Genomic DNA, 23,834 nt, shown 5'->3' with positions numbered 1-23,834 from the left:
TTGAAGCAGTCTGTGCGTGTCGTTTCACACACACACACGTTCAGCTCCAGGTGTGTGTGAGGTAAGAACTAGCACAGGTGAAGAACCATACGAGTTTCACTGTCCACACAGGTGATCATTTAACCTGTGTGTGTGTGTGTGTGTGTGTAAGATAGAAAGAGACTGTTAAAAGAACACCAGCTCCACTTAACAACAGGAAAATAGGCTTCTCCTTCAGGGTTCCATGTTGTAACACACAAGCACTATAGCTCATACACACAAATACCCACATACTCTATAGCTTATATACACAAATACACACACACACACACGCACTATAGCGTATCTATACAAATAACACACACACACTATATCTTATATACACAAATACACACACACACACACGCACTATAGCGTATCTATACAAATAACACACACACTATATCTTATATACACAAATACACACACACACACATGCACTATAGCTTATATACACAAATACACACACACACACACTAGCTTATATATACAAATACACACACACATGCACATGCACTATAGCGTATATATACAAATAACACACACAGACTATAGCCTATATATACAAATACACACTTCCGCCTACTGTTCCACCACCATGTTCCACCACACACACACATACCACTCTCCAAGCTAGTTAATAGTACAATACACACCAACACAACCAACTGGTCAAGTTTCTACTTAAACCCACTGCAGATAGCACACACACACACACACACAAGCAAAGGGTTCGAGGTTTCTACAGAGGGCCACCCACAGAACCAGGGGCCCAAACAGACACAGTGTAACTGCAGGTGGGCTGCGTGTGTGTGTATGTAACTGATGATGTTAATGTCTACTGAACAAGATTAGTTAAGATGAACCACATCTGACGAAGGGAATTCATATACGAGATTCATTAAGATGCTAATAACCTCTAATGAAGGTAATTGCTGGTCAATGTCTTTCTCTGAGTCGTGAAAACACAAACATCCTACACTGTGTGTAGTGTATCAGTGTGTGTGGTAGTTGACAGGCTGTGGGTGTTCCCAGGGTATGGGGTCGTTGTCTGTGTGTGTGTGTGTTAGTTCACAGGCTGTGGGTGTTCCCAGGGTATGGGGTCGTTGTCGTCGGTGTGTGAGGTGTTCTCCCTCTCGTGCCAGAACTGCTCCACATCGGGCAACACTACGTCTGCAGGTGACTCCCCGGGCTGCGTGAGAGTGTCTGTGTGTGTGTCCGTGAGTGTGTGTAATTCAGCGGGCGGCAGGGAGGTCTCTGGGCGGGGCCTCGGAGAGGTGGGTGCGGTCGGCGTATGGGGGCTGGGCTTCGGCTTGGCTGGAGGCGGGGCCTGGCGCAGAGTCAGCCGTCTCCATAGCGATTGGTAACCTTGGCGGAACTCGTCGCTAAGGGCCAGCACCAGCGCAGGGTCCACCAGCGATGACGCCAGGGGCAGCAGCTCGGCCGCCAGCCACAGGCCCCGCCCACCGTGCGGCCACGCCCACCAGAGCCAGTGCGGGAGCCAGAGCGTTGCCATGGCGAGGGCCAGGCCGAGCAGTGTCAGCGTGAGCTTGCGGGATCTGACCTGCGCGCGCAGGTTGCTGTGGCTCTTGCTCCCACGGCGACGGCTCTGGCAGTAGGCGTGGCAGAAGAGCGTCATGGCAACCGCCAGCGGGCAGCAGTAGGCCAGCAGCGGGTAGACGCGTGTGTACACCCACATGAGGTGCCGAGCCCGCACGGGCACCCGCCGCACACACGCCCGCGCCGCCCCCTCCCGGTCCACCAGTGCTGCGTAGAGTCCAGCGGGCAGCGCCAAGGAGCCGGACAGCACCCAGAGCAGCGGCAGCAGCAGCGCCAGGCGAGCAGGACGCACGCTCACCACGCGGCTGGGGTTGCTGACGTAGCGGTGGCACGCGCCGGACATCACCGCCAGGGTCACGCTCTTGGCTGCCAGGCACGTCTGCACGAACCAGTCGCCCGTCTTGCACACGAACCAACCCAGCGGCCAGCCGAGGCGTGAGAGCACCGCCGCTTTGGACGGCACAACAAACGCCAGCACGAGCCCGTCGGCCAGCAGGAGGTTGAGTAGGAGCGCGTTGATGAGCGAGAGCTTAGCTTTGCGCGCGTTGCTGATCAGGACGCCCATGGCAGTGACGTTCCCCGCGAGCCCCAGGACGCACAGGACTCCGAGGATCACTGGGATCAGAACGCGCAGCTCTGCCGGCTCTAGAGGCAGCGGCGCGTCAGGCTCGAAGAACGCGCGCTGGTCCACCGAGCTGTTTCTCACACTCCCGTTAGTAACCGGTGCTGTATCCATGTTGTTCCAACTGAAGACGAAAAAATCTTTCGAAGTTTCAGGGAGGCTAGTGATGATTTCGCTGCAGTTTAAAAGTCCAAAGCGCGCGACTTCTGGAATGCACAACCGATCGATCAATTCCACTCTGCCACCTGTCAGCACGAGAAGCTTATCCCCAGCAACAGGCGCGAAGCATGAGACTTTATAAAGGTGCGTGTGATTGACAGCTGCTGTTCCTAACTGACTGAGAGCGTTTCATATCGCCTGTCGCGACAGCCTCGCGGGGCCAATTAAAACACGAGTCCGGATAGCGCGCTACACGAGCTTAGGTGCACCCTGGATGAATTAATGAGCAGCGCCCACCTCTGCGCGCGTGCCAGCGGGTTAACGGCTCTGTGCCCAGTTTGTGTCGAAATATCATGAGAGGAAATGTGTGTGTGAGAGAGAGGTGGGGAGGTGATGGGAGAAAGAGAGAGAATATCCATTTTTATCTTCGTTCATCTCATGACCTGAACCATCAATCTTCGATGTCATGATGATCTGACAGATATGGCAAAGAATAGCCACCAGCAATCGTCCCTCCATTGTGTGTGTGTGTGTGTGTGTTTGTGTGTGTGTGGGTGAAGAAGACACATTGATCTTAAAATACTCTCCCTCCCTCTCTCTCTCTCTCTCTCTCTCTCAGTGCACTAAAACTAAAAGATCTTTAGGCTACATTTTGAATGGCAGAGAGCATAATGAATGTTAATCTTTTTTACATTATTTTACTTTTCTTTATCTTTAGATTTTACTTTTAAAGCACAATTTAATTTCACTTATAGAGCGCCAAAACATTACACATGTCTCATGGCGCTTTACAGAGTGTTAGACAATCAGAGAAAAGAAAAGAAGGCCCATGAGTAACAGGGGCGAGAAAAAACTCCCTAGAATTGGAGATACATAGGAGGAAACCTCGAGCAGATCCACGACTCAAGGGCCTGACCCATCTGCCTAGGGTCAGTTACAGGGCAGTAAGGTCTGTATACATGATAAGTGAGAGGTTAGTTAGGTGTAGAGAATAGAACATGGTGTTTAAAGCCACCTGAGGTATATGTTACAAAAAGGTAGGATGAATGAATTGCATCTGTGAAATATATTGAGGGATTATTTTGTAGAATATTATGCTTTAATAAAAATATTTTTTTTAACAATAATCCATAATATGACAACATAATAGCCTACATTTTTACAAAGCTTAGTTTGCACTTGTACACAATGTAAATGATTTGGGTAGAGGTTGAAATGACATCAGGTAAGTGATGTAATACTATATCATCACCATAATAATCATCTGACACCTCTGAAGGACTACCGTGCTGAGTAAACAGGTTGATCTACGGTATAGGCAGCACTACAGGCTATAGGCTGCCACAGGCTGTCAAACCATCCTAAGTGCTTTTGCTATCTCAATTATGCTATCTTAATCACACTAAATACTAGTAGGCTACTCTGCAAATAATTGTTTAGAACTGTCTTAATGACTTTACACAATATATGGCCAAAGGTCAAAGTGTAGGAATACCAAATACCTATACATTTGCTGTCCCACTTTTTCCAAGCATCAACAAAAATAACATAATTATTTTGAGGATATATACACACTGTTGAACCCCCAAATCAAGCGTCTGATATACACTGTTGAACCCCCAAATCAAGCATCTGTTTGTTAACATCATTTACATCAGTGTGCTATACAATTTCATTTTAGGGTTGCTCGTGCTCATGATTTGTAGATGGACCACATCCCAAAAAATGACACATTTACAAACAATCACATCATCTGTAGACATCACATCTACAATCAATCACATCATCTGTAAACAGCTAATGACACAACCATCATCTGTAAACAGCAGCTGAAAACGATTCTCTTCAATGACATCACATCTATATATATATTTTCAAACAATAACATCATCTGTAAACATCACATCTACAAACAATCACATCATCTGTAAACATCATATCTACAAACAATCATATCAAGGGAGCTATGTAAGAATGTTTTTCATTGACTATAGCTCAGCCTTCAACACCATCATCCCGGACATTCTAATCAGGGCAGTATATCCATGATGGAACTATGGCACCTCAGGACTGCTGTGTAGCAGGTATGAACTGAGTATGTATATATGGCATGTGTGTATGCTAGTCTGCCTCAGCTTTAAAAACTGTTCTCATTAGTGGCAACAATTGGAGCTACATCTGCAGGTGTAGAAAGGAGCTTCTCCTGTTTAACCTGTTGAGGAGTACGGTCACAAATATGTGATTAGAATGTTCGCGAACCGAGAGTTCCACATTATGATGTCACAATTACCCTCAAAGATTTTCCCCTTAGACTGTATAAGGAACACTGAAACTATAGATTGTTTGCGTAGAATTCTAGAAGGAACCAGGAAAATAATTCACTCAACAGGTTAAAGCGGCTCAAGTCCTACACCCACTCTGCTGGTCAATGAGAGGACACTGGTCAAGTCAGTCCATGTAATGTCCATGTTTTCCTCACACACAAACTCCAGTAATGAACTAATGCAATCAGTAAACTCAACCACACCATGTAAAATAGAACCGCCATTGGATGTATTGATCAGTTTACTTTCTTTAGTGTAAGCTACTAACTATAACGTTTGATTAGTTTACTTTCTTCAGCGTAAGCTACATAGCTATAGGCTGGACATAACTAACGTTTGAACCAATCCACCACCTGTATGGTGTGTGTTTTGGTTGGGGATGTTGGGAGGATTTGACATCCACCCGCATAAGAGGGTAGAAGTAACAGTCAAGGGGGACGAAACTCAGAAAGATTCAAACTGAGAGCTTAGTCACTAGTGTTTTCATTCATTGAGGGGGTATTGGCAAACTATTTTCATATCATAACTAAACACAGTACCAACCACAACTTAAACAAGGTCCAATGATCCTCTCCAGTGGTCACAAGAGAAAATGCAGGTTTTTTTCGTTTTTTCAACACAAGGGAAATACGAGGTATAAAACCTTTTACTGTCTATGTATAAAACATGCATTACTGGCTGTGAGCTAAATAATGCTCACATAGCTTCAGAACCCTGAGATGTAGAATATTTCTGGGCATATTGTCCATATAATTTCTAAAATAGACTAAAATAGACTATCTCTGTAACCTGGTAACCTGGTGCTCCTTGTCATTATAATTTAACGAATAGAAGAATGAATGAAGAATGAATTAATTAAATTCAAATGTAAACAGTCATGTTTTAAAATAATTCTAAATAAATCTAAATGTAATCAGTCATATTTAAAGTAGCCTACCTAATTTTAAATAAATCTAAATATAACCATGGTTTATGAGTATAGGTTGCAGTCAAACACGTGTAACCACAATCTTATCGCGAGATTTCAGTGTCGACTAGTTTGAGCGGAAGTAGACTGTGAGTCTCTTTTCCGGCGGCCATAGCGGAGCATCGGGTGGGTAAGCTTTTCTGGCTAACATGAATGAAATCATCTAACACCATCCTCCCTTTCAAACTCGTCCTTGCCGTCCCTCGTATTGCAATTGTCACCGATTTTGTTGTGATTGTTCATCAGATCTGAATATTACAGTGGTAGATTCCCTGTAGTGGAAGTTATAGTTGGTCAAAATACCCTTGCTACTGCTAGCATAAGGTCCCACCGTAAGGCTGTGATCTCCGTGTCACAAAACGACTGTTTCAGGTTCTGCCCCTGGTTGTGTGTGTATGTCGGGTTGGAGGGTTTTCTTGTAATGGTAGCGTGTACCTTATACTGCTGCGTTAACTTAGCTGAACGTTATAACTTACCGAACCAACTTAGACTTGTTGGTAGCAACCCAAGGAAATGTCGAGGCTAACGTTAGCTATAAACGTGTCGTTGCTAAACTCTTATGCTGGTGTTGTAACTGTATCTGTAACTGTATTGTTGGGTAGTGCTGTGGTTGTAGTTATGTTTGGCAAACTCAGAATTCATAGATGCCCGGCATTGTTGCGAAGCTGTTTAAGTTTACTTTTGAGTCAAGGTAACGTTAACTCCTCATAAGCTAACTAACCTGACGCTGTGTGTTAAGTTCCTTTAGTAGTGTGGCAGCTAGCATGCGCAGTTTGCTTGTAATGTTTTGTCTAGGTATTGAAGGTGTTGTGTTGATGTAGGTGAGGTTATAATGTGTGTGTTGTAGCTGGGAATGACTGCAGTGAGTGCTGTCCTGGCTGCTTAGAGACGTCTGGTCTGGCTCAGGGTGTCTACAGCATCAAGTGGGACTTGTTGTCCTGGTGATGTTAATGCGGTGTAGGGGGGAGAATGGATACACGGCCTGTTCATCTTTGCATCTAAGGGCACGTGTGTTGACTCTGTGTGTGTGTTTGCAGGCACTATGAAGCTGAATCCCTTCGTCACCTCCTCCCGGCGGAAGAACCGCAAGAGGCACTTCAATGCCCCTTCTCACATCCGCAGGAAGATCATGTCCTCTCCCCTCTCCAAGGAGCTGCGACAGAAGTACAACGTCCGCTCCATGCCCATACGCAAGGACGACGAGGTCCAGGTGAGACTGACACACACACTTGGGCTGCACACAGACACATGGGCTGCGTTTACACCGGCTGGCCTTGATTCAGTTCCAATTGTCCACCTATATCGGATTTTCTTGACTGCCTGTTTGCATCCAAGTTTGAGTCACTAATTTTAAACACAATCCACATGCTCACCAGAGGAATTTTGATCACTGAAGTAAAAGCAAACAGACAGCACTGCAAATGCACAAAGTAAGCCTGCATTTGGGTGTTTCAGTGGGCATTCTGTGCAGTTGTTTACTTTTGATACTTTCCTAAGTATCTTGAGAAGGCTGCGAAATAGGCTATTGTTTTTATTTAAAAGTAAGAGAGCCTACCGCCTCTTCCATCTGTTCATTTTTAATTACACTGTTCTGCCAGTCTTGCATTCACGTGAAATTGAAAGCAACATTGTATGTAATGTTATACGAAAGCCGAAAGACTGAGCATTTTCAACAATGTGCAAGTTGAAAATGACATGGAATATCCGATCTGCCTGTTTTGACTGCAGTCACATTGGCATTTATCTGATTCCTATCAGATTTATTTCCCACATATGAATGAGGCCTGAATACGATCTGAACACATCGGAGCCCATGCGCTTGTTTCCTGTTGACATGTCCATGCTGCACATCGGAATTGGGTCACAATTAACCTGCGCTATAAACGTAGCCTTAGACACAAACACAGTGAGGTCAGGTCTATTGCCCATCCGTAAGGATGACGAGGCCCAGGTCACACACACACGGAGACACGTCTGGTCCAGACACACACGTCTACCCCATACTCTCCCAAAGGTGAACGCACACCTGCAGTGTGTTGTGGTACAGTTGATGCTTAATTGTGTATGTATTTGTGTGTGTGTAGGTGGTGCGTGGTCACTACAAGGGCCAGCAGATCGGCAAAGTGGTGCAGGTCTATCGTAAGAAGTACGTCATCTACATCGAGCGGGTGCAGCGCGAGAAGGCCAACGGAACCACCGTACATGTCGGCATCCACCCCAGCAAGGTGAGCGCACAAAGCTCTGTGTGTGTGATGAGAGGATGTACTGGTGTCTGTCTGTGTCTGTAGGAGGGCACAAAGGTACTCACCTGAAGGGCTCTGTGTGTGTGGGGTGGGGTAGTAGGATGCACTGGTGTCTGTAGGAGGGCACAAAGGTATGCACCTGAAGGGCTCTGTGTGTGTGTGTGTGGGGTAGTAGGATGCACTGGTGTCTGTCTGTGTCTGAAGGGTGCAGAGTAAAACCCAGATAATGTTGAATAAGATCAAATGATTATGATGTTCAGTGGTGATTGACCAGTGACCATAGCGACAGTAGCCATGATGGCCAGAAACGAGCCAGGGTGTTCTGCTGAGACTGTGTAGTGTTTCAGAATCAGATGAGCTGATAGTCTCTCCACAAGGGTGGTTTTCTTGAGCGACTGTCCAGTTTCAGGTGAGCTGTGTGTGCAGTTGTCCAGTTTAGGTGTTAGGGCGATATTTATTTTTAGAGTGAGTATATGTTCAGTGTGCGTGTGAGGTGATACTTTGTTCATGTTGATGGAGCTTGTTATAGGTCAAAGGTCAGGTGACAACAATGGAACTTCAACTATATGGGCACTAGTTTCATGTGTGGGTGTGTGTGACACCTGTGATGGGCACTCTGAACTCTGTTTTGTTTGCTGTCTGAAATCAGTTTGAGCTGCACACACACTCAAACTGACTGTGTGGTAGTCCTGTATTGAGTGTGTGTGTGACAACTGCAACTTGACTAATTCAAGTGGTGTGTATCTGCATGTGTTCAATGATCAATGATCACCTGGATGTGTGAATTCAGGTGTCTGTGTTTGTGGGTGGTTGTAGTCAGTTAGAAGTAGGTGAACAAGGGTGTGTGTGTGTGTGTGGGTAGGGCTCAGGTGGCGACGTACAGATGCATGATTGTTGTGCGTGTGTGTGGTAGTTCCTAGGTGATGCAGATGGTGTTTGATCCGGTGTTAAAGCTGGTCAGTGAATCAGTGTTTGATTAATCAGGCCTGGCTCAGTGGTGCTAAGAGTGTAATGCCCAATCAGTGTTTGATTAATCAGGCCTGGCTCAGTGGTGCAAAGAGTGTAATGCCCAAAGTCTAGAGGACTCTCCGTCTGTCCCCCTGTGTGTGTGTGTGTGTGTGTCTGTCTGGTATGACATGATTAGTGTGTCTGGTCCAAGCAGCCTATATGTGTTTGGTGAGTTGACCCCTGTGTGTGTGTCTGGTATTGACATGATTAGTGTGTCTGGTCCACGCTGCCTATATGTTTGGTGAGATGACTCCTGTTTGTGTGTGTGTCTGGTCCAAGCTGCCTCTATGTGTTTAGTGATGACCCCTGTTTGTGTGTGTGTGTGTCAGGTGGTGATCACACGCCTGAAGCTGGACAAGGACCGTAAGAAGATTCTCGAACGCAAAGCCAAGTCCCGCCAGGACGGCAAGGAGAAGGGCAAGTACAAGGAGGAGACCATCGAGAAGATGCAGGAGTGAACATGAGCTTTTGTTAACAATAAAACTGTACAAAACACACCGCTGATGCTTCCTGCTCACTCTGTCATGCACCCCACACACACACACACACACACCTGCCTGAGTCCATCACAGCTCGGGCTTCCCGAGTGACCAGTGTCACACACACAAACGTTGCAGAAGTTATTTTATTTTATTGCACCATAAAATGTACTTATGCAAGTGCAGCCTTTTCTCCCTTTTACTAGATTTGAAACTAAAGGAATTGGACAATGTAGACTTGAAACAGTGTCAAAGATCCCGGTGTATGATTGAAGTGTTCCTTTATTTTTTTTTAAGCAGTAGTTTGTCCAATATCAGACTTGCTGGATCTAACAAGTTAAAAACATTGTTACATTACACATCACAGACAAATAAGACTAGGCCTACTCTCGATGGGGAAAAACAACAGCTGCATTATTTTATTATTATTAACATCGGTCATTAACTGATGTCCTTGGACCTGCTAGAGGTCTGTCTCCAGGCACATCTGTTGATCAAGATCCAGAGTACATAATCGACGCCGGACACAGAATGGACGGATCCCGTCCCCGTTAACGTCTGGTTTCAGCGCGTGGGTCAGCCGCGTGCGTTTTGTTCACACTCGGACTGTCATGAGCCGAGTTGTGCCAATCCAACCTCTGCTATACTAATATGCCTAATGATTTATGAATAGCTATAGCCTTTAGAACGCCCTTTTCAACCCACACACATCTCAAAATTAAAACACATTTTCACTACTATAGTCTACTACAACTTGGACTGCCAGTAGGCTAGGAAGGTTCAGACAACAACGCACCACGTATTCGTCCGTGAGTGATCATGTGACTGCGCTTCCTTGTTTTGCGGTGGCTCGCTGGTCGGTTCGTGTAGAATAGAGACGGGGCGCATAAGAAGGCTGCATAAGTTACTCTTCTGATCCAAAAGTCAAAGCTTTATCATGGCCGAGCTGAGCTTCGTGATTCCCATGGCCGTGATGACGATATTCTGGGGAATAGTCGGTGGTGTCGTGCCCTGGTTTATTCCCAAGGGCCCGAACAGTGGGTGAGTACAACATTAAACCGAAAAGGAACTTTGCGTAGCCTATCTAACCAATTTACAGCGTAGCAAAGTTTCATAGTGCATAAGGTGAATGATTGGCTCATTTAAATAAGTTTTTAAAGAAATGAATGGATGAAAGTAGTTTTTTCTGCTGTCGGTATGTTTGGTGAAATTGACACCGAGACCGGTGTCTTGTTTCTAATGAGGAGGTTTTGGCACTGTTAGAAAGCTCCCTTGGCCGAAGTAATATCTCCCTTTAAGATTGTTTATTAACTGCACACTATTAAAGCGAACATCCATATGGCATCTTTTTAAACTAAATTAAAATGTAACGTAGTTTAAAATAAAAGCTTAAAAACAGGAGAAAGCCGTTTAATGGGGTGTCAGGAGTGATTGCTAGTCCCGTGTCTATGTGTCAACTTTGGGATGTTTTCTTGGGTGGAACGTTTCTACCATGTTCCTCTTTGGAATCCGCTGATCAGGAGTTGAATGCGAGCTGACCAGACCCAAGTCTTCAGATTCAGAGGGATTTATTTGTCACAGTTATAACCGTGTAGCCTACAACTAGTGATATGTGGTTAATTCCATGCCTGTGAAAAATGGAAAAGAACATAAATTAAACAGCTAAAAGATTAAAAATAGTAGTTAATAATGACTAGATTAAATAATAAAATATGAATATTTATTAAAAAAAAAAAAAAAATAAAATGGGACAGTGTACAATATGATGCTACTGATCGCTAATGACAACAGTTGGAACTGCCACATCAGTTGAGTCCAGAGTTTTCATGTCTGGAGTCTAATGGCCTGATGGATATTATGGGACCATCAGACTACTGAGGCTACTGGAATGGTTGGAGTTCTTTATCATTTAAATGGCTCCATTCCTGCATCGGCTGATGTATATATCATGCAGGGAGGGGAGAGGAGTCCTGTGCTCGAGATGCGCTCAGTTGAACGCACCACTCTCTGCAAGGCGGCGTTCAGTTGAACGCACCACTCTCTGCAAGGCATTGTGGAACTGTTAGCACACCACACTGATGCACTGGGTCAACATGCTCTCTATGGTTTCAGTGTAAAACATTTGAATCACTGAGGGAAGACTGCATTTCCAGAGTTGTCTTAGGTGGGTCTGTCTTAAGAAGGTCCACTCCTTGTCTTAGGTGGGTCTGTCTTAAGAAGGTCCACTCCTTGCCTTATTTTATCGTTTGTTTCTTTCCAGAGTTATTGTCACCATGCTTGTGCTGACGGCCGTGTGCTGCTATTTGTTGTAAGTATCACAAATGTAACACTGTACTGTGAGTCACCCCCCCAACCTCCTGCTCCCTGTGTGTTTGTCTGTGTGTGTGTGTGTCTGTGAGCGTGCAAGCTCATTCTCTGTGTGTGTGAGCGTGTGAGCTCATTCTGTGTGTGTGTGTGTGTGTGATGATGAGCACTTTGTTCCACTCGCTGCAAGGCATTCCATTAACATTGACTGGAAATGGAAAAAAATCAATCAAGAGCAGGACCAGGCTGTTGAACAAAAACATCTGAAATGGAGCATCCATGTTGAGTTTGGAAGCAGCAGACTGCCCAACACCACACACTCATTGAAAAAGTGATACCAGGTCACTAGTTTTGATCCCCTGACCTGCAGGAAAGATGTGGGTTTGGAGTGATAGAACAGTACTCCTCCATCACAGGAGTGATAGAACAGCTCCCCTCCATGACTGGGTTAGGAGAGTGGAATGATAGAATAGCACTCAAATACAGAGAATAAATTCACTTGCCACTGAGACGCGTTCACACACACACACACACACAGAGACGCTCTTCATGTTTACATTAGTGATTTACATTTAGTAGGTTTTGTTATCAAATGCAAATGTTTGTATGCATTTCCCATGGTTCTGCGTCTTGAGTCTATTTCAGGCGTGATGAAGGTCAGAGTAGAGACCCAGAGTGATAAAGGTGTATTTGAAGATCTGAAGCACTTTCAGCTTTTGACCACAAAGCCACAGAGAGATAGATAGATAGATAGATAGATAGATACTTTATTGATCCTCAGGATGTATGGATGTGAGCGTGCTCAGTGCAGGCCTGAGTCGTTCTGCGGTTTGGCCCCTCCCCTCCACTGAGAGGCCAGAGCACACTTATCGCTAACTCAACATGAACTCAACTGGAGGCCACTAGGGGGCAGTACTGATCGCTAATTCAACATGAACTCAAGGAGGCCAGAAGAGAAGCGTCCTATTCTGAAATGTATGACTGAGTATTGGGGCCACACATGAAGAAAAGTAAATATTTTGCCTTAACGAGATTTAACTCAACATGTTGACATTAAACTCGAAATTTCGAAATCAAGTTCATTGTTAAAGTTGACATGTCGAGTTTAATCTTGTCATGGCGAAAAGGTTTTTTTCTTCATGTGTGGCCCTAACACATACGTAAATGTGTGTGTCTGCTTGACTTGTGTCTGATGATGTGTGTATTGTAATGTAATGTAATGTAATGTGCAGGGGCCTGTACTACGAAGGGAGCTTAACCTACCCAGATGTAACCCAGGGTTACTTTGTTAAACCGGGGTTGACAAAACCTGGTTATCATAAGTGGTGTTAATCGGTACTACGACGCTGATAAAGAAGTTGATTTGTTGAACCGGGGTTAACCTAATTGTAGTTTGTGCGCGTTCACATAAAAGGGGCGGGTTGCAGCGCAAGTCACCACTTTCAATGATGACGCGATCACCTTATTTTACGGACGAGGAATACACAATTACTGTGTTACGAGGAATTAAAAGGAATTAAAACTCACTCTTTTTAGAGTTTTGACTAAAAACGGTAAAATCGAACTTTCTCAAAACACATCCCAATGACATGATTTTGATGTCAACTCAACGGATGTACTCCCAATCATCGGTAAATTGACCAAAATGCATTTTACTCCGGATAATTCCTTTAATTATGAAAACATGTAGGCCTAGTATGCTTATAGCCTCCATTTGGCTTCTGTTTTACAGCTAACAAGAAAAAGGTGTCTTTGAACACTAAGGCACCAGAGTGTTTTACAGTAGCAGAGGAGTTGGCCATCACAAATAATAGTGGAAGACCGATTTATGGAAGGGGTTGAGGGAGGCATTTGGTCGGATTCTGGTGCTGTGGAAATGTGTAGCCTTTATGTGCAGGGTACAGTAATGTGACATTCAATTCAACAAGTTTGTTAAAATGGTGATTTTAATTTATTAGGCCTAAGGCTATGTCCGATTTATTTTAGGCTATTCTTGCTCAGATGTTCAGCATACTGTAGGCCTACGTCCGATTTATTTTCGGACATACAGTATTCTTGCTCAGATGTTCAGCATCACCGATGGAATACATGAATGTCCACGTAAGGGCATTGCTATGATGGGTGACATTAGAGACGTCTGCCTAGATCATCTGACAAAGATAACAAATTCCCTCGGCTGACAATCTATATCTTCATAGAGAATATCGTCCGGGTATATATATTTTTCTGGCGGTCTCTAAAACCCCTCGCCCTGCGAAGAGAGCCCCTCACGATTTGCGTTCCAATGTCGTATGGATCATCCAGATACGCCAACATTGTCTCGGGAGAAATTGTTAGTGGAGGGGTGGTACTTATAAAGGGTGTTAACGGAAACCTCGTGTTAACCAAGAACATAACCTGCTCGGAGCAGGTTTGAGATGCAGCGTAAATTGTCATGGCAGCATACCTCGGTTAAAACCTATCCACCTTTTGTAGTACGGGTTAATCGGGAAGTTACGCCACACGTGATCAAGTTACTCTCGAAGTTACCCAGATAAGCCAGTAACCCCGCTTCGTAGTACAGGCCCTAGGACTCTGCTGGTGATGTGTGTGTGTGTGTGTATGTGTGTGTGTGTTTGTGCTGCCCTCTGCTCATTGCGCTCTGCTGGTGATGTGTGTGTATTGCAGCTCATTGTCCTCTGCTGGTGATGTGTGTGTTTTGCAGCTCATTGCCCTCTGCTGGTGATGTGTGTGTAAGCGCTTTCAGACATACGTGTAAGACTGGAGGTTCTGCCGATGTTAAACGGTGGGGCCGTATATCTGAACGACATAACCGGTCATGTGGAAGTCCGAATTCACCCGGTGTTTATACTACTCCCCCCCCTAGTATTTCCTCCGGACATTATGTAAATGTGCTGTGTCTGAACGAGGAGTAGAGCATGCGGTTAAAATTCACACCTAGTGAGAGGGGCTGTTGGTGGCGTTTTTTAGATGGCCCATGTGGTTAGATCTGACTTAAATGCCAGTGTTATGATGGAGTGGCATAGTGCTGTCCAGAAAATCTCCGGAAAGACCTGGAAAGATGCAGACATCACGGAGCTACTGTCCATGAGGGCATACAACATTTTGATAGAACACCTGAAGGGAATGTTAGAGACACGTTAGCCTACAACTGCATGACAAGGACAAACGAATTCAGAAGACTGAATCATCATAAGCCGAAGGCGCTGAAAAGGCAGTAGCCTACAGCGACGTCGTTGACGACAATAATAGGAGTATTTAATAAATTGTTAGCCAACACGGTTTTCTGTTAATTGATAGCCTTCATGACCGGCTGAGCTCGCTGATATTTGCTGAGCATATATGCCTAGAGAAAATGAAAACGAAGAAAACCCAACTTTGTTCCAAGCTCCTTACGTAAATGCGACACATGGGGAGAGGATGCTTTTGGAAAAAATAAACCATAAAAAAAACGAACAACTTCACTGTTACTAATGTTAGTATTTTGTTTGTTGCTTAAAAACGTTGTATGATCTTGAAGTCTTGAGTTAGCCTACTGAATTGGCTGGTAGCCTACCATAAAGTTTGTGCATGCTCTCTCTCCAACGCAAAACCAGATTTGGGGTTCTATAGCTAATTCTGGTACATAACGTTGAAAACAGATAAATGTGTTTATTTGAAGCACACATACAAATACTGTAGGCTAGGTCAATTTCAAGTGCGCACTTACGTAACTAGCCTACTTCAAGTATTAGCCTATGCACAATAGATTTCTCTTCTTTAGCCTACATAATGCATAGGCTACATTTTGTAAACAAAAAGCAGCTGTGACAGGCAGCGACGCGATATATTCTTCTCGCCATATCTCGCATCTTGTGAACTCTACAAGCCCCCACCCCTCACTTCGACAACCACACGGAGATTCTGTAATGTGCGTGTATGTCGCTCACACATACGTCCGTGATAAGGTCAGTATTAGGTCCGCAGGTTAGCATCATATCTGAATCATCCGAAGGGTAGGACCTCCGTTTGACAAACCTCCGCATATACTCCGGAGGTTATATCTGAAAGCGCTTTGTGTGTGTGTGTGTGTGTGTGTTGCGGCTGGCTCATTGCGCTCTGCTGGTGATGTGTGTGTATTGCAGCTCATTGCTCTCTGCTGGTGATGTGTGTGTATTGCAGCTGGCTCATTGCCATCCTGTCTCAGCTCAATCCGTTGTTTGGCCCGGCACTGAAGACTGATGTCATCTGGTACCTGCAGTATCACTGGCCCTAGAAGCACTGCCCCGCCCCTGAGGTGAGCGACTCGTGACCCCACGACCTAGGGGTACACTAGAGCCCACTGCAGGGTCACAGATGGAAAACGCCTGAACCACACACACTCACACACACACACGCTGATGCTCACTGTACCAATCCCATGGGCCCGGTGCTAGATATTATATATTGCTCTGTGGGGTTGTGCAGCAGGAGCATTGAAATCATTAAGATGGAATATCACACAGAGATTGTTGTTTGTCCACCAACTGTGGTTTTATTTGTTTATTTATTTTGTTTGTTTGTTTATTGTAGACCCATGGGGTTGTGACCATGCCAGACTAGACAGTTCCTCCACAGAGAGGAAGGTGGCCCCTGAAGACTGTGTGTGTGTGTGTGTGTGTGTTGCCGTGAATGCATTCCAGTTTCTCACCTTAACAACACTGGTGAACCTTCTAAGTGGTGTGTGTGTGTTTGTGTTTGTGTGTTTACTGAGTGTGTAAACATCTGTTTATGAGTATGATAAGTTATGCTACCCTGTCTTTTAAATTAAACATGTTTGAATGAACACAGACCATAGCAGGTGGAACTCAGTTTTCTGGATTATTAAAACTTTAAGACCATTGACTCAAGAGAACACGTGTCAAGTCAAGTTTATTTATATAGCGCATTTCATACACAGGTCATTCAATGTGCTTTACATAAACAAAACCAAACAATAATAACAAATAAAAGCATAGAAGGGCAATATAGTCAAAGAATAGTTCAAAAGGTAAAGATCATAATAAAAAGAAAACATAAAACACACAAGGTAAAATTATTTTAAAATAAAGAATAATTAGTAAGCAAAAAACAAACAAAGGCAAAAGTAGTAATAAAAGTAATAGCCCACACATGGGTTTGAGAGTTAGTGTGTGCATGCGTGAGTGAGATGAGCTCCCATAGTGTGAAGACTGGCTCCCATGAAAGCAGTTACCACAAAAATCTGTGGGGTCTCTGGAAATGCAGCAGTATAATATTTTAACTACAAATAAAGCTATTTTCCCTTCCACATACGGAGTAATATTGACGATAAATATAAATAGGCCGACATGAGTTATAAGAGTAGCCTAAACGAACGTGTAGTAGGCCTACAGCATCGTGAATGCAGCATGGCTGCACTACATCACCACGCCACTAGGAGTGCAAACTATCAATTTGAGAGCTCACGTCACGACTGTTGATCCGAAGATTTTCATTCATTTATAAAATTCAGAAAGATCCAGAATTTTAATAAACTAGAAGACGACTGGCTACCATGCCACTCAAAAAGAGGCCACTTACAACTACGTCATCCTCAGACTTGACACATTTCGGTTTTACTACCAAAACGCAAAAAAAAGCTCCAGATAACAGCATAGCAGCACAGATGCCTGCTAGCTCTACTGTGGCTGTAGCGGTAGATCAGTTTAAGTATGCATACAGTGTGTGTGCACGTGTGTGTGTGTGTGTGTGTGCACGTGTTACACGTAGCCTAACATAGCAGTCACTAAAGGCGCACCTATTTAATTGTAGACTATATTTACTTGAGCATCCATAGCTTTTTTTAGAACCCTGAGCCTAAATAATCCTGGTGTAGTATAGAAAAAAAGAGGGCCTACCATTTTACTTTAGGAGGAGAGGTGTAGGATCTACAATGTTACTTTGGGAGGAGAGGGAGAGGTGTAATTTGGTTCCATTTTGAACTGAAATATCAACAGCTGCATCATCAGCTGCATCCTCTTCAATCAGCCACAATATCAGTATCCCATTCCCTATTTTGTGCATATACCACCAGGCTAATGTATTTAATGTATTTGGCAGACGCTTTTGTCCAAAGTGACACAAATAACAACAATAAAAATGTTACTTTTTATTGTTGTTATTTGTATGTCACCCTGGACAAAATGTTTTATTAAGTTGAATATGTTGCATCGGGGGCCTTTAACGTCTGGTTGAACGTCTCTCGACAGACCCAAAACTATCACAGGAATGGAGAGCACTGGGCATCTCATTCCACCAAAAAGAGTCTTGAATTTGACCCAGCGTTTATGGCTGGTCGACACAACAGACGCTCATCAGAAGACTGCAGTGGGCAGTTGGGGATGTACATCTTTATCACTGAATTAAGATAGCAGGGAGCAGATCCAGTCAGTGTTCTATAGTATAGGCCAAGGTGAGAGATTTTAATGTAATTCTGGCCACTATAGGAAGCCAGTAGAGAGTAATGTAATGACGTCACTCGTCAGGACCAATGAGGGAACTGGGAGTGGTCGAAGGAAATCGTGAAGCTTCCGCACACTGTTGGAAATAACAATTGGTTATAGAACCCTCGTTAACCTAATAAATCTGACTCTGAAAGTTTCAGCCAAAGTAATATTACTATCCATAGTAGGCCTACCCAAAATACTGTTAAAAGAATGCCTTCTAGCTTATAATTAATTTAATTAGACGCATTTTCTCCAAGAATAGTATACAAAGGCCCTCCTCTGCCGATTAATTCAGGAGGTACCATTTACTAAGTAATAATCCTAGTGTGAAAGTCGGTCAGAGGCTACAGTGCTGACCTGGATCACTATGCTCACCTGGACAAAACACCTTACCGAAGCTACAGAGGGTTCAGGGTGTGCAGAGGTTTTAGCTGTCTAATTCCAGACTACTAATAAAATCAGTGATCTATCACAATACAATACAATGGTCAGTTCTTCTGGTAGCGTGCCTACTTTCAACTGATTAGCCCCTACGACATCAAAGACTAATCCTAGCCGTTCCCCATGGCACACCGTAACCTGGAGGATATCTAAAGAACGCAAGAAAGCTATGCGGGTCAGAGCGTAATAATTTATTTGTCACATACAAGTTACTCATACAAACACATTATAGAAAGTACATCTAAATGAATACTATGAAAATTACGAAAACAGGTTAGGGAATATTTAGGAGATCATACGAAACAATCAGAGAAATGAACATACCCAACTCAAGAGATCATGACTGCACACCGAAGTGGTGTGGGAGGATCTGGCTACAGAAATCCTCGAATAATCTGTGAACTTCCCTTAAATAAGCTACCCAGTTTGTGATTGGTTACATTGATATGGATCACATGATGGGAGGTCAGCTGATTTGGGATCACATGATTCATGTTGAGACTTGACCATTGTTGTAATGACACCATTAGAGTGAATCAATCAAGGCATGACAATGTATACATTTGATTACATTTCCTGTTCCTAGTTAACTGTTCCTGTGGACATGTGACTGAAAGGATTATCATCAGTCTGGGAATTAGGATCCTTACAGTAATTAGGAGTTTGCACAGCGTGTCATCAGATCTGGACATCGCCATATTGGAGATACTCACCTCATTAGAAAGCATTAGGCACTGAAGTAAATCCCTAACATCGTCAAGGAAAATGGTTAATTATTGCCGTGTTTTAGGTTGTACCAATAGGTCAGACTGAGAAAAACATCTGGTGTAGGTATCGACTTCCAAAAGTTATTAAAAAACCAGGGAGAAGGGACAATAATGCCAGAAGTTATCAGAGGAAGGGGGGCGCTTGTGGTTGAACTTGGTACTTCGTCTCCCTCACCCAACTCATATGGATCTGTGCTGCCAATAATCCGTAGCCTAATTTCTTGAAATATCGCGCCTTTTCTTGTGGTCCAAGTCCTGCCCTATATGGCTTTGCATCTTAGACGCATTTTGATGAGCTTTTCTGTTGTTTAGACACAGCTATAATCACGTAAGATATCCAAAGTGCATAATACGCCATTGTACTTCATTCACTGAGTATCGCCAATATGGCCGCGCGTGCTGGGTTACCATAGTTACCGGCCAGAACGTGACGTCGGTGCAAACCCCTAATTAGGAGAGGAGCTACATGAAGACCAGGCGTGCTGCAGCATTCTGAATCAGCTGTAACAATCTTACTACACAAGCAGGTAGGCCAGCTAACAGTGAAGTTGTTGTGTGGAATCTTGTGTCAGATAAGGTCAGTGATTGACTGACTGATTAATGATGGATTTGAGTACTATAGTGTAAATAAGATTGACTGTTGCATTGACTAATTAATGATGGATTAGAGTAATATAGTGAGTAATAATGAATTAATACATATTACACATACAGGATGGTCTAAAAAAATTGAATATCATGGAAAAGTTCATTTTTACTCCCTAATTTAGTTCAAAAAGTGGATCTTTCATATATTCTAGATTCATTAGATATAAAGTGAAATATGTCAAGCCATTTTTTGTTGTAATGTTGATGATTACGGTTTACAGCTCATGAAACCATAAATGAGTATCTCAAAATATTAGAATAAGGAGGTTATAATACAGAAATGTCGACCTTTTGAAAAGGAAATTAGGGTCTCCATAAAGCTTGTCAGCTGGTGGAAGCATGAAGTGCACTAAAATCACCTGGTAGAAGGCTGCATGAAGTGTACTAAAATCTCCTGGTAGAAGGCTGCATTAACCAATTAACATTAAAAGCTGCATAAAACACAGTGGAACAACACCAGCAGATGACACCCCAAATCATCACTGACTGTGGAAACATCAAACTGGACTTCAAGCAACTTGGATTCTGTGCCTCTCCACTCTTCCTCCAGACTCTTGGGACATCGATTGGACCCTGATATCCAAATGAAATGCACATTCTGTTTTAATGTGAAAAGGTACATAAAAGTCCAGGTAAGGTAAGTATATTTTTTGGGCTTTTTGCCTTTATTTGGACAGGAAGTGAAGATAGACAGGAAGTGAGTGGGAGAGGGAGATGGGGTGGGATCGGGACATGGCCGCAGGTCAGGCTCGAGCCTGGGTCCCTGTGGGCATTCGGGCACCCGTTCATGGTACCGGCCCTGTAGCCTGCTGCGCCACAGCGCCCCCCCCGGGAATATGCCACTTGTAGCCCATTTCCTGGACACATCTGTGTGTGGTGGCTCTTGATTAGGGTTGGGTATCGGTTGGGTTTTATCCGATACCGGTGCCTACTCGGTATTTTTTAAACGGTTCCGGTGCCTAAACGGTTCTCAAACCGGTACTTAAAAAAAAACAAACCAAACACACTTTGTCAAAAAACAATACCCTTTTATTTCCAGGGCCAAATTGAACACAATATTAACTTAAATCTTTAAACAAAATAAATACAAGTACCATATGGTAATAACAAATAAACCAATATAAAATAAAAATTCACATTGATAAAACAATATTGTATCAAACAATATAATAATAGGCTACTGGAGATTAATACTATTAAAATAGATACAAATATAAAACACAAATATAGAACAAGATATTGCACAACAGTATTCCACCTTTAAAGAGGCTTTTGTGACTGGTGAGGACACTTTACATCAGTTTTTTTAACAATTCTTCTGCAGGAATATTACCATATTGGCCTTCTCTGGCAATATGAGACATCTCTCCTGGCTTATAGCATGCCCAGCACAGGAGAAAACCCTCTCAGAGGGGGTTGATGAGGCCTGCACACACAGGTACACCTCTGACAGGACAAACAAATTAGGGAGGGTATCCCTCTTACTCGCCCACCAGGCCACAGGGTCTTGTCCAGATGGGATAGCTGGCAGGCCTTTGTATATCTCCATCTCTTTCTGGACCTGCTCTGTGATGGAGAGGGCACTGCTTGTTGTTTGACTTGTATGGAGAAGTTCTCTGTCTTCATCCTCAAACAACTGCTCCAAGGCTGACATCTTGTGAGCTCCTCTTGGCTGGAAAATACAAACAAGTTTAGTATAGCACAAAAAAACAACTATTCATTGTAGACTAGATAGATAGTATATGGTTGAACTTACATGTATGCCTCCTTGGTCCTCCTCCTCACCTGCCTCACTCTGATGAGGGTCCTCTATTGGAAGCTGTAGACACAAACAGATTGCCCATAAAACAGAAATGCTTAATTATAGAAACTGTAACATGGGCATGGACATAGTGCATATGAAAAAAGATGAGCAATTAGTACACTGTCTCTGACAAACATGCAGTAAAATACCTGAGCTGAGCTGAGCTCAAACACTATACCTTACCAACCTACCGTTTCTGATTAAACTAAACATTGCGCCGCTTAATACTGATGTAAAACACTGAAGTTCAACGTTTTGTCTTCACATATTATGACTTTTACTTTAAGCAGAGAAATATCTGACACTAAGCAGAAATATTTAATACACAGTATAGCGTCGTATATCGAGTGTAAGCCAGGTGTAACCTCAAACACAGGTCATGTAGCAACAGCTAGCCTACCATCTTTAGCTAACCTATTTGTTCGTCCCTGTGTAGTTGCAAATTAGCCTGCTAAATCTGGTGTTGAAACTTAGTTAAAACATTTTGCATACATACACAACTTGTTATAAGTTTCATATTAAGCAGAAAGTCAGCGGACACTGAGTGGACATAGTACACGTTCACTCACGCTGTTGAATGGCAATGATGTTTGCTAGACTGACATGCATGATTTGCGGTTGGCATTAAATTACTAGACTTACCCGAAGAGGAAAGGCTGCTGCTGTCATCATCATCATCGGTGATGTCCACCACCACACTGGCAGGGCTGGGACTCTCTTCAATTTGTCGGGCGAGGCCGACACTGGCTCTTGGCTGCTGAAGTGCTTGGCCTTGCATCACGAGGGCTTTTAAAGGCGGTGCACTGTTCAGCTTTTAAATAAATTCCATGTGTCGCCAGATGTTTCATTAAATTTGACGTATTACCTCCCTTGCATGCACATGTTTTGTGGCATCTGTTGCATGTAGCAGAGTCTGCATCCTTAGAAGTGAAATGCAGCCAAACCTTTGAGCGTTTTGCTTTCGGCATCTTCACTGATCCTCTCACCTACCAGTTCTGATCAACAAGTGTGCTGAGTAAGCGGTACTGGCGTCCACGCAAGTTGACACGGAACACCAGGGGCGGTAAAAATTCAGGCACGAAAATGAGGCACGAAATGTTCGTTCTTATTCGGTCTGGTTACTACCGCTTACGTCGGAACCGGTGCCCTATTGGTACCGCGTTTCGGTACCCAACCCTACTCTTGATGCAGAATCCAGCCTCAGTCCACTCCTTGTTAAGTTCCCCAAATTCTTGAATCGACTTTGCTTGACAATTCTCTCAAGGCTGCTGTCATCCTGTTGTCCTTGTTGCTTGGACACCTTTTCCTACCACACTTTTCCATTCCAGCCAGTCAACTTTCCATGAATATGCTTTCATACAGCAGTCCGTGAACACCCTGCCCACCTTCTGTGGCTTACCGTCCTTGTGAAGGGTGTCAGTTAGCGTGTTTCCATCCAACTCATGCAAATTAGTGATGCGCATCTGTGGTAATGTGCATAAATAAAATGCGCATTAGTCAGCGTTTCCAACACCTATTGATTCTAAGTATTTGGGGACACTGCCTACGTTGAGTGAAATGGACGCCCTCCTCTCTGCGGTCGGAATAGCCTAGGCCCTAAGCCTAATTCATTCCTTCATTTGGCAAATATTTTGTTTAATATCGATTAGAAGGAGAAGGCGGAGAATGTTTATATTGCGCAATCGGGTGTCGAGCTTCCCATCGCCGGAGACCGCCATACACTTGGGAATGACCAAGGTCTCGGCAGTTTTTTTTATTTGGTCAAATTTGGCACTTCACTGTAGAGCTGAAAATGTTTGCCCAAATCCGATGGGTTCGGTCAGGTTCGGGTTTCATTTCTATCATTTGCATGCTTGGGCTGGGCTCGGGCTTGCGCAGTAGGCTAAAAGAGCGGTCAGGTGATGCGTTTCGGTTAGCTGCGAGAAAGATGCAGAAATGGATGCTTAGGAGGTGAAACAGAGGCTGGCCTCTGGCAGATCTGTGTTAATGTCTCATATAACATGCAACATGAGAAACTAACTATGAT

The 23,834-nt window shown here is 43.9% G+C and overlaps 3 protein-coding genes and 1 long non-coding RNA gene across 5 annotated transcripts; 2 read left to right on the top strand and 2 right to left on the bottom strand.

The window, feature by feature from the left end:
• Positions 1-469: 469 nt before the first annotated feature.
• gpr151 (G protein-coupled receptor 151) lies at positions 470-2,504 on the bottom strand. Its single transcript, XM_048262431.1, has one exon. It carries the CDS (start codon positions 2,312-2,314, stop codon positions 1,085-1,087), a length of 1,230 nt encoding a protein of 409 aa, XP_048118388.1. The 5' UTR covers positions 2,315-2,504; the 3' UTR covers positions 470-1,084.
• Positions 2,505-5,676: 3,172 nt separating this feature from the next.
• On the top strand, positions 5,677-9,398 carry rpl26 (ribosomal protein L26). Of its 2 annotated transcripts, none has more exons than XM_048262437.1 (4): positions 5,677-5,776; positions 6,688-6,860; positions 7,735-7,875; positions 9,231-9,398. In XM_048262437.1, exons 2-4 carry the CDS (start codon positions 6,693-6,695, stop codon positions 9,357-9,359), a joined length of 438 nt encoding a protein of 145 aa, XP_048118394.1. In that variant the 5' UTR covers positions 5,677-5,776; positions 6,688-6,692; the 3' UTR covers positions 9,360-9,398. The 2 variants fall into 2 exon arrangements, with proteins under 2 accessions (XP_048118394.1, XP_048118395.1); XM_048262438.1 differs by having other exon boundaries at positions 5,694-5,780.
• Positions 9,399-10,184: 786 nt separating this feature from the next.
• atp6v0e1 (ATPase H+ transporting V0 subunit e1) lies at positions 10,185-16,552 on the top strand. The gene is made up of 4 exons (XM_048262439.1): positions 10,185-10,421; positions 11,641-11,688; positions 15,846-15,960; positions 16,236-16,552. Exons 1-3 carry the CDS (start codon positions 10,318-10,320, stop codon positions 15,937-15,939), a joined length of 246 nt encoding a protein of 81 aa, XP_048118396.1. The 5' UTR covers positions 10,185-10,317; the 3' UTR covers positions 15,940-15,960; positions 16,236-16,552.
• A 5,004-nt stretch (positions 16,553-21,556) lies between these two features.
• Positions 21,557-22,166, bottom strand: LOC125306869. The gene is made up of 2 exons (XR_007195617.1): positions 21,761-22,166; positions 21,557-21,676 (listed from the first exon to the last, which is right to left on the bottom strand). It is a non-coding gene; the product is annotated as an uncharacterized LOC125306869 (long non-coding RNA).
• Positions 22,167-23,834: the final 1,668 nt, after the last annotated feature.

Source organism: Alosa alosa, chromosome 14, assembly GCF_017589495.1.
Source record: "Alosa alosa isolate M-15738 ecotype Scorff River chromosome 14, AALO_Geno_1.1, whole genome shotgun sequence".
Lineage (NCBI taxonomy): Eukaryota > Metazoa > Chordata > Actinopteri > Clupeiformes > Clupeidae > Alosa > Alosa alosa.
The sequence above is the reverse complement of the archived record's forward strand: the minus strand, read 5'-3'. Positions and strand labels throughout refer to the sequence as shown.

Bases quoted from the DNA above. Each gene is read 5' to 3' on its own strand.
- atp6v0e1 (XM_048262439.1), top strand. From the start codon at position 10,318: ATGGCCGAGCTGAGCTTCGTGATTCCCATGGCCGTGATGACGATATTC. The intron at 10,422-11,640 runs GTGAGTACAACA...GTTTCTTTCCAG, and splicing joins CCCAAGGGCCCGAACAGTGG to AGTTATTGTCACCATGCTTG. The intron at 11,689-15,845 runs GTAAGTATCACA...TGTGTATTGCAG, and splicing joins GCCGTGTGCTGCTATTTGTT to CTGGCTCATTGCCATCCTGT.
- gpr151 (XM_048262431.1), bottom strand. From the start codon at position 2,314: ATGGATACAGCACCGGTTACTAACGGGAGTGTGAGAAACAGCTCGGTG.
- rpl26 (XM_048262437.1), top strand. From the start codon at position 6,693: ATGAAGCTGAATCCCTTCGTCACCTCCTCCCGGCGGAAGAACCGCAAG. The intron at 6,861-7,734 runs GTGAGACTGACA...GTGTGTGTGTAG, and splicing joins GCAAGGACGACGAGGTCCAG to GTGGTGCGTGGTCACTACAA. The intron at 7,876-9,230 runs GTGAGCGCACAA...TGTGTGTGTCAG, and splicing joins TCGGCATCCACCCCAGCAAG to GTGGTGATCACACGCCTGAA.